The sequence below is a fragment of the Monodelphis domestica genome, chromosome 1 (genome assembly GCF_027887165.1).
Source record: "Monodelphis domestica isolate mMonDom1 chromosome 1, mMonDom1.pri, whole genome shotgun sequence".
NCBI classification, from domain to species: domain Eukaryota; kingdom Metazoa; phylum Chordata; class Mammalia; order Didelphimorphia; family Didelphidae; genus Monodelphis; species Monodelphis domestica.
The window spans coordinates 9,913,380-9,927,659 of NC_077227.1; the positions used below are offsets into that span (position 1 = coordinate 9,913,380).

At 51.5% G+C, this 14,280-nt stretch overlaps 1 protein-coding gene across 1 annotated transcript in view; it reads left to right on the forward strand.

Annotated features, from left to right (window-relative positions):
• The first annotated feature begins 8,372 nt into the window (after window positions 1-8,372).
• The window catches only part of LIPA (lipase A, lysosomal acid type), a 35,966-nt gene continuing 30,058 nt past the window's right edge, over window positions 8,373-14,280 (forward strand). Inside the window, exons 1-3 of the mRNA XM_056795414.1 lie at window positions 8,373-8,556; window positions 10,920-11,031; window positions 13,681-13,798. Coding sequence (XP_056651392.1) covers window positions 10,921-11,031; window positions 13,681-13,798 — 229 coding nt within the window. The 5' untranslated portion in view covers window positions 8,373-8,556; window position 10,920. The remainder of the gene's footprint in view (window positions 8,557-10,919; window positions 11,032-13,680; window positions 13,799-14,280) is intronic.

A 14,280-nucleotide genomic window follows, 5' to 3' on the forward strand; every position in this document is an offset into this window, starting at 1 on the left:
TGGACCTGAGATTGCCCGCCTCAGGCTCCAGGCAGAGAAGGGGCTGGGTTGGTGACCTCCCTCCAAGGCTCGGACTGAGGTGCTTGAGAAGGGCCCCTTTGCTGTGATGGGCTGCAAAAAATGTTTTACTTCTGGCTTTTGTCTGGTCATCAGAATCATTTGTGGGGAGGATCCTGAAGCCTCGGACCCCTAACAAAGAGAACCGGCCGAGCCGAAAAGTCCCTCAAGTGACTGCCTCAGATAGTGTATGCAGCACCCCCAACCCGAGCACTTGTCCCCCGGAAAGACGTCCTTAGTTATGACTCTGCCTGCTTCAGGTGCTCCTGGGGCCAAAGGAGAGGAGGAAATAAATTAGAGAAAGTCCCATTCCCTTGGCTCGGATTCTTTCTCACTTCCTTATTCCATTCCACTTTCTTCTTCTCTTTGTTTGTCCTTACTCTTACTTTCCTCTTCCCCCCTACCTCTCCTCTTTCTCTCTTCTTTCCTCCTTCCTTCCTTCCTTCCTTCCTTCCTTCCTTCCTTCCTTCCTTCCTTCCTTCCTTCCTTCCTTCCTTCCTTCCTTCCTTCCTTCCTTCCTTCCCTCCCTTCCTCCCTCTTCCTCTCTCTCTCTCTCCTCTCTCTCTCTCTCTCTCTCTCTCTCTCTCTCTCTCTCTCTCTCTTTCTTTCTTTTCCTTTTTCTTTTTTTTTGGGGGGGGAAGGGCTTTCTTTGTAGCCCCAACACTTAGCCAGATGCCTGGCACATAGGAGGTGTTTAAATAAATGATTGTTGACTGACTAACGAAAAGAAAAGGATGAAGGTGCATTAAAAGGAAGCTATGGGAGCACACAAAGAAAAGGGAGAAGGAGTAAAAAAAGAAAGTGGGTAAAGGCGGGGCCCAAAGGGCAGCTCTGAAACTCTGAGTGACTCTGGATTCTTGAACTCATTTTTTAGCCAGCCCCCATCCAGGAACCTGAGACAATTCTGCCCATTGCCAGAGACCAACCACACCCCAGAGGCCAAGCAGTGGGTCCATTACATTACAGAGGAAAGCTCTAGGAGGAGAAAGAGAGCGCAGAACACATGTCCAGCCCCACTGGCTAAGTAACCTTCAGCTTCATTTCAGTAATGATTTGGCAATCCCTGATTTTGTGATTATGGGCATTTCCTGAACCACAGTCAAACCCAATCCCTGAGTAATCTGGGAGATGATCTTTGAGAGTTCCTGTGACTCTCCCTAAATCATCCCCTTTACTAATGATGGCAATCCTATAATCCCAAAGGGGAGGAAGGAGAGGGAAAAAGAGGAAGAAGAAAGAAGGAAAGAAAGAGAGAGAAAGAGAAAGATGGAAAGAAAGAGAGACAGAGAGGGAGGAAGAGAAAGGAAAGAGAAAGAAGGAAAGAAAGAAGGCAAGAGAGAGAGAAAGAAGGAAAGAAAGAGAGAGAGAGGGAGAAAGAGAGACAGAGAGAGAAAGAGAAGGAGAAAGAAGGAAAGAAAGAAGGAAAGAGACAGAGAGGGAGAAAGAAAAAGAAGAAGAGAAAGAAGGCAAGAGAGAAAGAGAGAGAAAGAGAAAGAAGGAAAGACAGAGAGAGAAAGAGAAAAAAGGAAAGAGAGACAGAGAGGGAGAAAGGAAAGGAGAGACAGAGAGAGAGAAAGAGAAAGAAGGAAAGAGAGACAGAGAGGGAGAAAGAAAGAAGGAAAGAAAGAAGGCAAGAGAGAGAAAGAGAAAGAAGGAAAGAAAGAAGGCAAGAGAGGGAGAACGAGAAAGAAGGAAAGAGAGACAGAGAGAAAGAAGGAAATAAAGAAAGGAGTGAAAGGAGGAAAGGAAGAAGGGAGGGAAAAGCATACAAAATTCTATGGAGATAAGAGAGCTGGGGGAGGCAGAATTAAGAAGTAGAGAGTTCTTTCCCTGGACATGAGCTTCAAGGCTTACCAGGCCTGGGAAAGATCCACGGGCCTTGAGAAATAGCACTGGTGCCTCAGCTGCCTCCAGCTCATTTCTTGCACCAACATGCTGGTAGATGAGGTTACCGAGTGGGCTAGAGGCTGGTGGGGGCGGACTGCAGAGATCAGAGGGTCATGGGATCATACACTTGGAGCTGGCAGGCTCAGCCTCCTCCTTTTACAGATGAGAAAATGAGGCAAGTTTAAGTGACCTGCCCAGGGTCACTTGGTTTCTTTATGTCGGAGGCCTGATTTCCAGCCTAGCTGACTAAAATTGGGCTTCAGGGCCCTCGTGGGGCTGGAGTGGAGAAGCGAGAAGGCAAAAGCCTCCCGGGCCCCCCACTTCCTGGGTGGGTGAGTTTCTCTGAGCCCAACTGTCTTCGCTTGTGAAAGGAGGGGAATGAATGCATGTCCCAACTGCTTCCAAGGCTCCAGTGAGCCAGTGAGCGCTGCTCCAGGGATAACTGTTGCTGTTCTTATCATCATCTCGAGGCGATAGGGCTGGAATTGGTGTCCAGGCAGCGGCCGGCACTTCTGATTCGACAGGCCACTCTGCCTGCCACCCATCCGATTGTCCCATGGTTGGCCCAACATTTATGGGAGTGGGGCGCTTGTTGTCCAAGGCTGGCAGCCACGCTTGGGAGGAGGCTTCCTTCCTGGGCCCGCTGCTGCCTTCTTTCTGCATTCTGCCCTCCCAGTCCTCGCCAGCTCCTCTCCTTGGCTGAATGTCGGGTCCCAGAAAGCCCTCACCGTGAGGGCCACCTGGAGATCAGACCTAAAGCGGACGCTCCTCTGGCTTACAGGCCTGGCACAGCGCTTTCCAGGCACTATCTTATCCGAGGCTCCCCACAAGTCTGGGGGGCAGCTGCTGCAGGAAGGACCCCTCCCATTTCCCAGCACCCCTCAGAGGGGCCACATAGCCAGGGAGGGTCAGAAGTACTGTTTGAACTCAGATCTGCTGCCAGGGCCAGTGCTTGTCTGCCTGCAGGGGCTTCTCTGCAGCCCACAGACTTCTGGAGAAGGCTGCTATGATGGAAGACAGCAATCCAGGAAACATGGCGGCTCTGTGTGCACTCTAGCCTGCTAGAGTGGGAGCTCCTGGGGAGAGACACGACGAGCTTCAGAGTCTATAGGGAGCATCACGCCTGGTTCCTTTGGCCCCATGATGTCATTAGCAAGGGAGACCAGGCATGGAAGGCCTCTCTGCTCCTCAGACTCATCCATCAGACAAGGTTGTTTTTGCTGGCGACTCTTGGTGACATGGCAAAGATACTGCAGTGGTTTGCCATTTTCTTCTCTGCCTCACTTTATAGATAAGGAAACAGAGGGAAACAGGGTTAAGTGCCTTGTCCAGGGTCACACAGATGCTAAGTATCTAAGGTTGGATTTGAACTCATGAAGATGAGGCTTTCTAATTCCAGACCCAGCACTCTGTGCAGTGTGGAGCTACCTTGCTGCTAGGTCAGAGGGTGGGACTTGAACCCAAGCCCTCAAGTCCTGTTCATGGATTGCTGATTTCCTCAGCTCAAGCACCACTTTCTGTAGGAAGTATCATCCCTATAGATGCTACTAGTGTCTCCGCCATGATTACTTTGTATCTCTGTAGTATACCGCTAGATACAAGCACATACAACATAATGAGTTTCCATTGGCCCCATCCAAGCCAGGTCTGGGTTGTGTTCTGTCCTTCTGGGGCAGTAACTCACTTCCCAGTTCTATTTAATTACTTAACATTGGATTTGCTTTTACAAAGGGAGATAGGACAGCAAAGGAAAGTAATAAATGTTGGAGGGGATGTGGCAAAATTGGTACACTAATGCATTGCTGGTGGAGTTGTGAATTGATCCAACCATTCTGGAGGGAAGTTTGGAATTTTGTGCAAAAGGCTTTTAAAAGAGTGCCTGCCCTTTGACCCAGCAATACCACTGCTGGGTTTGTACCCCAAAGAGAAAAAAAAGTCTGTTAGCCATGCTCTTTGTCGTGGCAAAAAACCCCTGGAAAATGAGGGGATGTCCTTCGATTGGGGAATGGCTGAACAAACTGTGGTATATGCTAGTGATGGAATACTATTGTACAGAAAGGAATAATGAACTGGAGGGATTCCATGTGAATTGGAACGACCTCCAGGAACTGATGCAGAGTGAAAGGAGCAGAACCAGGAGAACATTGTACACAGAGACGGATACATTATAGCACAATCAAATGTAACTGACTTTGTTACTAGCAGCAACGCAATGACCCAGGACAATCCAGAGAGACAGGAGAAAGAAGGAACATTCTCCACAGCCAGAGAAAGAACCGTGGGAGCAGAAATGTAGAAGAAAAACATAGGATTGACCATGTGGTTATATGGGTACATGACTTGGGGTTGTGGTTTTGAAAGATGACTCTATTACAAAAATGAATAGTATGGAAATAGGTTTTGAGTAATAAGACATTTAAAACCAGTGGGCTTGTTTGTCAGCTCCAGGAGGGGGGGAGGGAGAAAACATGAATCATGTAAGCTTGGAAGAATATTCTAAATAAATAAATACAATAATGTGCAATAAGATGTGGCAAGGACAGATTTACAAACACTTTCCCAATCCCTTGGGGCATGAAATCCTCCCAGCATGTCCCAAATGGCCTCAGTTTCTAGGAAACACAAAGAGAAAAAAAGGCTTATAGCTTAGCTCCAGGCATATATAACACTAGTGCAGCCAAATTTACCCCTGCTGAGCTGGCATCCTCCTGAGATCCTTGGGACTCCTTAGAGCAGTGGTTCTCAACCTTTCTAATGCTGTGGCCCCGCAATACAGTTCCTCATGTTGCGGTGACCCCAAACCAAAAAATTATTTTGGTGGCTACTTCAAAACTGTAATTTTGCTACAGTTATGATTCGGAATGTAAATACCTGATATGCATTGTGTATTCTCATTGCTACAAATCAAACATAATTTAAACAGTGATTAATCACAAAAACAATATTTAATTATATGTTGAAAAATATTAATCCAGCAGAAGGCAGCCTGAGCGCTGGGGCAGGAGGTAAGTCCTGCCTGGGGAGGGGGTCCACAGACGCTGCCTTCTTCTTCCTGTCATCTCCCTCCAGCTCGAGCTGAGGCTTCACTTTGCTGGGGTTACTCGGCTCTGTTATCCGCTCCAGGACTTGTTCTTAACCCCTCTGGAGCCAGCGCCCAGGTGTTCTCTCTGGGTCTCTGTTTGAGTCCCGTCTCCAGGCAACAGGGTAAATCCATCACCCTCATAGGGGGAGGGCTGCTGATAAGTAACTAATATTAGTACAATGTGCGGGCAGCAGGGTCCCCGTTCTTTCCGAGATCTTGCTGTAAAGTAGCATAAAGTAGCGTGTATTTTCCAATGGCTTTAGGTGACCCCTGTGTTTTGGTCATTCCGCCGGGGTTGTGACCCACAGGTTGAGAACCACTGCCTTAGAGCTTTGAGGCTGGGCTGCCTATAACAACTCGCCTGAATTCCTGAGCCTGTTTCTTGGGGTGCCAAGACTAAGGGGGAGGAGGGAGGAGGCAACCTTGGTGCCCTCCTCTCTTCCCACATGGTCTCACATTCATTTTCACTCAAACATGGAATCAGGTTGTATCTTGGATACAGACAATTCCTCCTACACAGTCAATGGAAAGATGCTAATACCAACCCCATAGCAGGCCCCCACAGAATGTCCATGATGGCCCTGGCCTTCCAGGCTCCCAAGAGCAGCCCTCTAACATCTTCTGCTTGGGCAATGGCATCCTAGGCAGCCAAACCACTTTTACAATAAGATCATAGATCTATATTTGGAGGGGACCTCTGAGCCAACATCACCATTTACAGATAGGGAAACTGAGGCCATAAGAAATTGAACAATTCAGATACTTCCCAGCTGTGTGACCTTGGGCAAGTCACTTAACCCCTATTGCCTAGCCTTTACCTCTCTTATGCCTTGGAACCAATGCACAGTATTGATTCTAAGGCAGAAGGTAAGGGTTTAAAAAAAAAAAGAAATGGAGTGAACAGCCCATAATCATAGGGTCTCCCCTGGTAGACTGGATTCTCGGAAGGCAGGGACAGTTTCACTATTGTTTTGGGGTCTAAATAATAAGAGCTCACATTTATCCAGCTTTGTCTGTCATACCCTTTACAAACATGATCTCATTCGATTCTCACAACAACCTTATATGGTAGGTGCTATCATTACCCTCATTTTACAGAAGAGGAAACTGAGGCAGGCAGCATTTAAGTGACTTGCCCAGGGTATCTGTGTTGAAGCTGGAATGCTTGCTGATGGGTTGATAACTAGGAAACAGCATGGAGACCTTTCCTGACTGCCCCTTTCCCCAGCTGCTTGTGTCCATCTAAATGGCCTATCTGAGTCCATATTTGTTTTGTGTGGACTTTGAGGTGTACTTAAATCCATTGGGAAGCACAGCAATGAAAATAGCTCTGCCTGGAAAAAGTTGTTTTTGTTGTTTTGTGGAGGGCTGGACGTGGCCTTGTATAAAGAGCATCTTGCCTGGAGTCGGGAAGACTCCTCTTCCTGAGTTCAAATCTGACCCCAGATACTTCCTAGCTGTGTAACCCTGGGCAAGTCACCGAACCCCATTTGCCTCAGTTTCCTCATTTGTCAAATAAATAGGAGAAGGAAATGGCAAACCACTTCAGTTTTTTTTTTACCAAGAAAATCCCAAATAATGTCACTAAGAGTCAGATATGACCGAAAACAAGCCAACAACAATGGGAAAAGCTCCAGATAGGAACAATGAGAGCTAATCAACAGAGGGAAGGCCCTGGCCTTAAGGGGGATTGGAAATGATTTCTTGTAGAAGGGGGGATTTTAGCTGGGACTTGAAGGAAGGTCAGGAGGCAGAGATGACTCAGAGTCAAACCCCACTTGGGGAACTTTGGGTAGAACTCATCCCCTGCTGGACTCTTGGTTTCCTCATAGGTCAAGGGGGAACATGTCGGGTTTGGTTTTGTTTTGTCTTGTTTTTGCACTTTAAAGTCTTCTACCCAGATAGCATGCTACAGTGGACTCTGGAGTCTGAAGACCTGGGTTCAAATTCTACATCTGACAGCTTGCTACCTCAATATCTTGTTAAGTTCCTCAGCTGTTAAATGAGGGTATTTGATAGCCTTGGAGACACCTTAATTCAATTCAATAAACATTTATTAAGTGCTTACTGCATGCCAGGCACTCTGTTAAGCTCTAGAGATGCAAGAAGAGGCAAAAGCCAGTCCCTGCCTTCAAGGGGCTTCATTCCAGTGGGGGAGACGACAGGCAACAAATACAGACAATGCAGGCTAAATGGGACATAAGAAGAGAGGGAAGGCATTAGAGCTAAGAGGGGTCTCACCATCTAGGATCCCATGATAGTCTGTGAATGGACATTTCACTCCCTTTCCCTCCGTTTGTGTTCTCCAGTCAACACTCTATGAAGGTTCCAGCCTGGGTTTCAAAGTTCCCTTCTCGCTCCCCAGAGAACGTTCTAGTTATGTTGATTCACTGTTCAGTCCTGTCTGACTCTCTGGGACCCCATTTGGGGTTTTTCTGAGCAAAGATACTGTCGTGGTTTGTCACTTTGGCTGGGCTCATTTGAAAGATGAGGAAACTGAGGCAAACTTGGACAGCTAGGTGGCACGGAGGGTCTCCAGTCAGGAAGACTTGAGTTGAAATGTGGCCTCAGACATTTATTAGCTGTGTGAACTGGGGCCAATCACTGAACCCAGTTTGCCTCAGTTTCCTCATCTTTAAAACGAGCCAGGACGGAAGTGGTAAAACCACGGCAGTATTTTTGCCCCCAAACGGGGTCAGGACTGAAAACTGACTAACAACAAAAAGCGGAGGCAGATCGGGTCCAGTGACTTGCCCAAGGTCACACAGCTAATAAGTAAGTCGTGACCCCAAACCCCTTTGGTTCAGACAGTCTCTTTCCTTCCACTCTACCCTTCCAAGCTCAGCCATTTTCAGTTCTAAGTTCCATTTCTCAGAATCCTTTTTGCTTTGACAGTCCAGCTTCTGCTTCCTCTGGGTTCTACTACTCCGGATGGTCAGGTCGCTTCCCTTTCGCCAGTCTATATTCTATTGGTTCCGACACACAGTTCTAAAGCCTCCCGGGTTCTAGAGCTCCAGGCTCGGTCCAATGTTCTAAGCCCTTCGTTCTTGGACACAGCCCGGGGTTTAAGGCTTCTGGCTCACGGACAGCCTACGTGCCAGGGGGGGATCTAGAGCTCCTGGGACGATCCGAGCTCCAACGTTCTAAAGGCCCTCCCAGCCTGGCCACCTAAGGCTCTCGGGGGTGCAGAGGGGGCCCGAGGGCAGCGCTCTGCCCCTTGGAGCGCTGCCCCCCCCCCCCCCCCCCCCCCCCCGCTTTCCTCCTGAGGCCCCGCCCCGCCCCGAGCCGGCGCGGCCTGACGGAGCACGCTGGGGGTTGCCCCTGCTGGAGACAGCGAATCACGGGCCGCGGGGGGCTGGCCGACATGCGCCGGCGCTGCTGATTGGCCGCCTAGGGGATAGGCTGAGCTGGGTCCTGAGAAGCTGGGGCTGGGGCTGGCCTCTCTTTACCCACAGTCTCCGGCCGGCCAGTTCCTCCTCGGCCAGAGCTTCCCGCTACGCGTGCCGGTTGGGCCCCCTTCTGGGTTTCAGGTGAGTCCGCTGCCTGGAGAGGGCGGCCGGCGCGGGGGGCGGTGCACAATCCCGGAGCTCGCTCTAGCCCCGCGCTGCAGAAAAGCGCCGACCCCTGCCCTCCGGCCACGCACCGAAGTTCTCTCTGCCTCCACTCGCCCCTCTGCGAGACGCGGCGGGCTGTTTTCTGCAAAGCACGTCCAAAGTCCATCCCAGCTCGAAGCTCTTGCGACCACTGGCAAGGCAGCCAGCACCCCGCAGCCTCAGTTTCCCCTCGATGGCCGTTAGGAAGGTTTCGGGGGCTGGGAGGGCCGTGTGCGCGTGTGTTGGGCGCGGGGAGTTTCCTCGAAATTCCTTTGCTCCGGCTTCTTGGTGCCTCCAATGCAGATCCTCCCCCTCTGCTCTTCCTGAAAGTTCTGGCAGGACCACCACAGTTTCTTGGAGCTTCGGAGCTTCTCCAGTGATGCGGGGCCCACATTCAAGTGGCGTCCCGCCAGCCCCCTTGGAGAGCCTCTCGGAGTAAAGTGGAGACTTTCGGAAGGGCTTCTGGGAAGGGTGATCGGTGTAGACAGATAAAGCGGGTTTGGAGAGGAGGAGGGGGAGGTCGGAGGCCGACCGGCTGCCTTAAGCGATTGGGTTTGATTGTGTCTGGAGGCATCTCCCCAGCTTTTCTTCCTTCCCAGACTCTAGCCGGAGCTTATGCTTTCTCATGGAAAGAGTTCTCTTCTTTAGTCTGGGTAGCCCATGCCCAGCACAGCCTGGCAGCCATTTAGGAAGCACCTACTATGCGCAGGGCACTGTGCCAGTTTCCGATGATACAAAGAGAGGACAAAGCCAAGGAGTGTTTTCTGGTAGGGAAGTCGATGCGGACTAGCAATGGCAGCTGCTTGATGACCGCTTGTGAACGGGTGGATGGGAGGTGACCTAGCAGGCTCCCTCGATTGGTGAGATGGCCTGGTTGGCCTGGAAAGAGCAAACCAGGGGTCAGCAGACCCAGCTCTGGGTTCGAATCATCCTCTCTCTGCCTGTGTGACTTTGGACCATTCCCAGCCTCACCAGGCTTCAGCTTCCTCATCTATAAAACAAGGGGGGCCTTTGCTGTGACCCTGAGCTGCCTCTGGGTGAGGGTGGTGGACAGCCCATGTGACCCCTTTCCTGCTGCCTCTGGTGAGGGGGATTCAGAGCCCCAAGGGAGTTTGTCCAGATGAGGAGGTTGAGACCTTGAGAAGTGGTGACTCTGAAGGTAGCACAGGAGGGGTGGGAGGTGACAAAAGTAGGATTTGAACTCCTTTGAAACATCGTCTCAGGGGACAGCCAGGTGGCTCAGTGGATGGAGAGCTCAGCCTGGAAGTGGGAGGTTCTGGGTTCAAATCTGGCCTCAGACACTTCCCAGCTGTGTGACCCTGGGCAAGTCACTTGATCCCCATTGCCTAGCCCTGACTGCTCTTCTGCCTTGCAGCCTGTACACAAGTTTGATGTCAAGCCCGAAGGGGTTTAAACAAAAAAAGAAGCCTTGTCCCAGCTTGTATCTAAGCTCTCAGCTTTAATGCTCCGCCATTCTAAGGGCCCCTCATTGAGTGTGGGCGGAGGATGGAGGTCCAGAAGCCAGAGGCCTGCTCTCACTCTTCTTTCCCTCTCTGTCACAAATTCTCCCACGTGGCCGTTCACTTTTTCCTGGAGAATGAAAGATGAAGGTCTTGGGGTTCCGTCAGGGACCGGGAGGGAAGGGAGGCCGGACCTCAGGCGAGGGGTGTGTGGGGTGAGGTTCAAATCTCAGAAGGGAAGAGGGGAAAGAGAGCCAGATGGGTGTAGGGGAGATGGAGTAACCGAGGTTGTTCCGGAGATCACCCACTCAGGCTTTCAAAGAGGGAAGTAAAACAAGGACTGGCTTCCTGAACCTTCAGGCAAGGGGTGTGGGAAAGGGGGGGCGGAAACCATGGCCACTTGGTCAGATGCTGGTCAGGCCTGGGGGGAGGCCTTCTTCCCTCTTCCCTTCCCTTCTTCATCTCAGGCACGTTTTGGCTTAGTCGCAGGGACAGAATGGTTTTTTTCCTTTGATTCAGTCGCCATAAAAATGGTCTTTGATGCTTTGTTAGGAGGATTGCAGCCCAGTTCAGAACAGCATTCAGTAAGCTCCGACTGTGTGCGCAGAGTTCACTGGCAGGGGCCGAGGGGGAGGCGAAGCTTCCATCAGACCTGGGCCGTGTCCTTTGGGAGCTCTTGGTCTGGTCGTCAGTCCCTACAGTTGGGGCCGTCTTAAACAACGGCTCCCACCCAGAGTCTAAGGGAAGGAGGTGAATTTTCTCTTCTTTCCTTTAGGGCCAGGTTTGATCATGGTGATTGCAGTGCTCCCTCGTTAATGAAAGATCCATTATTCTGTGCAGAATGCAGAAGTGGCTCTTGGCAGTGGTGGCCTGCGTGCTCCTTGGCGTGGCGCCTTCCGAGGGACAGTCCAGGAAGAAGAGATCTGTGGATCCCGAGGCGTACATGAACATTGTGAGTTTCCTCTAAGAAGATTTGGGAAATGCTTGAGAGAAGAGAGTCCCTGGCCTCCTTCTGGGGGCCTGCTCAGGCTGCCCTGAGAAGCTGCCATTGAGAGTCAGCTCCTAATTGCATTTTCTGCCTCCCATCCTTCTCTTGTCCTAAGCTTTAAGATGCCATTCCCACCCCATCGGCTTTGTTTTTCTCTCTCTTTCCCTGACTCCTCTTTCCCCTGCCTTCTTCTCTTCCTTTCTTCCCTCTCCTCCTTTCCTTTCCTCTCTCCCCTTTGTCTCTCTTCCCTCCCTTCTCTCCCCTTCATCTTTCTTCCCTCACATCTCTCTTCTCTTCCTCTCTTCCTTCCCTTCTCTCTTCTCTTCTTCTCTTCCCTCCCTTCTCTCTTCTCTTCCTCTCTTCCCTCTTCCTCTTCTTTCCTTTCCTCTCTCCCTTTTATCTCTCTTCCCTCCCTTCTCTCTCCCCTTCATCTTTCTTCCCTCACATCTCTCTTCTCTTCCTCTCTTCCCTCCCTTCTCTCTTCCCTCTCCTCCTTTCCTTTCCCCTCTTCTCTCTTTCTTCCCTCCCTTCTCTCTCCCCTTCATCTTTCTTCCCTCACATCTCTCTTCTCTTCCTCTCTTCCCTCCCTTCTCTCTTCCCTCTCCTCCTTTCCTTTCCCCTCTTCTCTCTTTCTTCCCTCCCTTCTCTCTCCCCTTCATCTTTCTTCCCTCACATCTCTCTTCTCTTCCTCTCTTCCTTTCCTCTCCTTGTCTCCTTTTTCTCCTCTTGTTTCTCTCCTCCTCCCCCTTCTCTCCTTTTTCTCCCCTTTTCCCTTCTCTTTTTTTTTGCTTTCTCCCTCACTCCAGCCAGAATAATTAGATTAGGTTCATTCAGGTTTAAATGCTTCCCTTCCCCGTCCCCTCTTCCCGCAGGTCGGGAAGCATACCCACACATGCCACCTCAGGCCATTCTGGGCTTCACTGAACAGTTTTGGCCTTGGCTGTTTCATGGCCACTACTGAGTTTGGCGCAGTCGGGGAAAGTTGCTCGTCTCCAGGGTGGTGAGCAAGTGGCACGGCTGACACTTTTAGACAACACATGAGACTCCATCTTCACATTCACAGGTCTTCAGCTCTGGAAGAGCCCTCCAAGGCCATCTAATCTGACCTCATTTTACAGCTAAGGAAACTGAGGTTCAAGGAGGGTGATGTGTGGCCTCGTGCTCTCGGTTTGGACATTTCCGTGACTTGGGGTTGGGCGTGCTGCTGAGTCAGGGCTGCTGCTCTTGCCCACTGGTCTTGCTTTCTGGCCTTCATTTCCAGTTTAACCTTTTGCCTCCTGCTACCTCTCACCCCTTGCTCTTCCCAGGACCTTTGAAGAGAATTGTAAACAAGCCACTTTTGGTTCTTTCTGTTCTCCTTTCTCTTCTCTAATTGAGGTGGTGAAAATGAGAAGTTGGAGCCCACACAAGCCACGGGGGCGGTAGAAGGGCCCCTGGCACTAGTGGGGCGATTCTGCTTGAGCAACCAAGAAACAGTCCTTAGTCTGCTCCTTTGGAATCTGGAGGGGAGGTCCCTGGAGGAGGGACAGGGAAGCGATGCTTGGCTTCTTTCTCTTTGGCTTCGGGTCCCTCTCCCTCTCAGTTAGATCGTTAAGCTCCAGCCGAATGGAGTTATGGAGTGGGACTAAGCAGTCGTGGGAAGGCGGGGTGGGGGCTCCCCCGTGGCTCAGGACTTCAGAGGGCAGCAGTCTGAGTCCGGAGTCTCGGACGTCCCAGCCTTGTAAGGGGCACCGGGGTCAACATTGCCTGAGCAATGGGCTATCCCTGAGGACACACAGACCCCCCCCGATGCTGGTCCTCAAGGAGGGCCCGTCGGAATGGAAGAGAACACAAGATGCATGCAGAGGAGACAGAAGGGGATGGCGGATGGCACCAGCAATGGCAGGGCCAAGCACTGCCACTGGCATCTTGAGGAGAGCCAGAGAAGGGGAGGAGGGAGAGCATGCAAAGAGGGGGGCTCCCAGGTCCCACTCAGCCCCCGAGAGAAAGCTCTCTTCCTTTCCTTGGGAGGCAGAGGCCCGAGGGATGGGAAAGCTTCCCAGAGGCTGGCCAAGTGGGGCTCTGCTTAGAAAAGTCCTTTTTCCTTCTGAACGTGACTGTCACCACAAGGACACGGGGCCGGGCAGGGCAGCCTCTACTGCACGGAAAACAGCGCCTCTTCATCGTAACAGTCGTAACCAAATTGCTGTTAATGGCAGGGCTCCTGTCTGAGCTTCTTTGGGCTTCCATGATTTTTAAAGCGGCCCAGCAGGACCCGCCGCTCAGCCCGAGCCCCAGGTCCTCCCTGGCAACGCATCCAGCCCAGCAGAGCAAATCAACCGACTGGCCGGGTGGGGGAATGAGGGGAATGCGTGCGGTCAGCAGATGGAGAGTCGGTCTGAGGCAGGCTCTGGACCCTGCAGCCCCTGGCTACGGGCAGAGGATCGGGGAGTCCGTGCCTGCTCCCTGCAAGGACGTCGAGGAGACCGAGCCGGACGTGATCCTCTCGGCTGAAAGATGGAGGGGGCGGACTCACGAAGGACGTCCAGTCGGACGGGGTCCGGCCCCGGCTGCCCCCGGGCTGGCCTTCAGGATTCCTCCCGCATTCGTCCCCCTTTGGTTTTCTCTCCACAGAGTGAGATCATCTCGCACTGGGGCTTCCCCAGCGAGGAGTATAACGTGGTGACCGACGATGGCTACATTCTCAGTGTTAACCGAATTCCGCATGGCAGGAAGAACCGATGGGATAAAGGTACGGAGATTTCCCGGGGGAGGCCTTGGGATCCCGTCTCCGTGCCGTGTCTGTTGTCGATGATGGCTAGATTCATATGGAATACTAAATGACCAACTTGGGTATGGGCAATTTGAAACTTCTCCCTCCTCCGATGGGACTGCTTTTGTACCTAGTAGGTGCTTAATAAATGCTTATGTAGGGGGCAGCTGGTTGACTCAGTGGATGGAGAGCCAGGCCCAAAGATGGGAGGGCCTGGGTTCAAATCTGGCCTCAGACACTTCCTGGCTCTTGTTTTGGTGGGGGACTTGAAGGAGGAACCAAAGTTGAGCTACTTGGGGATTGAATACAAGGTGACACTCCCTTCCTTCCTCCCCTTCCCCCAAGTTGAGCTGTTGGCCAATGGAGTCAGTCTGACTAGACTAAAAGGGCAAGTCAGATTTTCCCTTCCGCCTCCTTCTTGAAGTGATGCTTTTGAGCTTCCCCTCCTAACACACAGACTC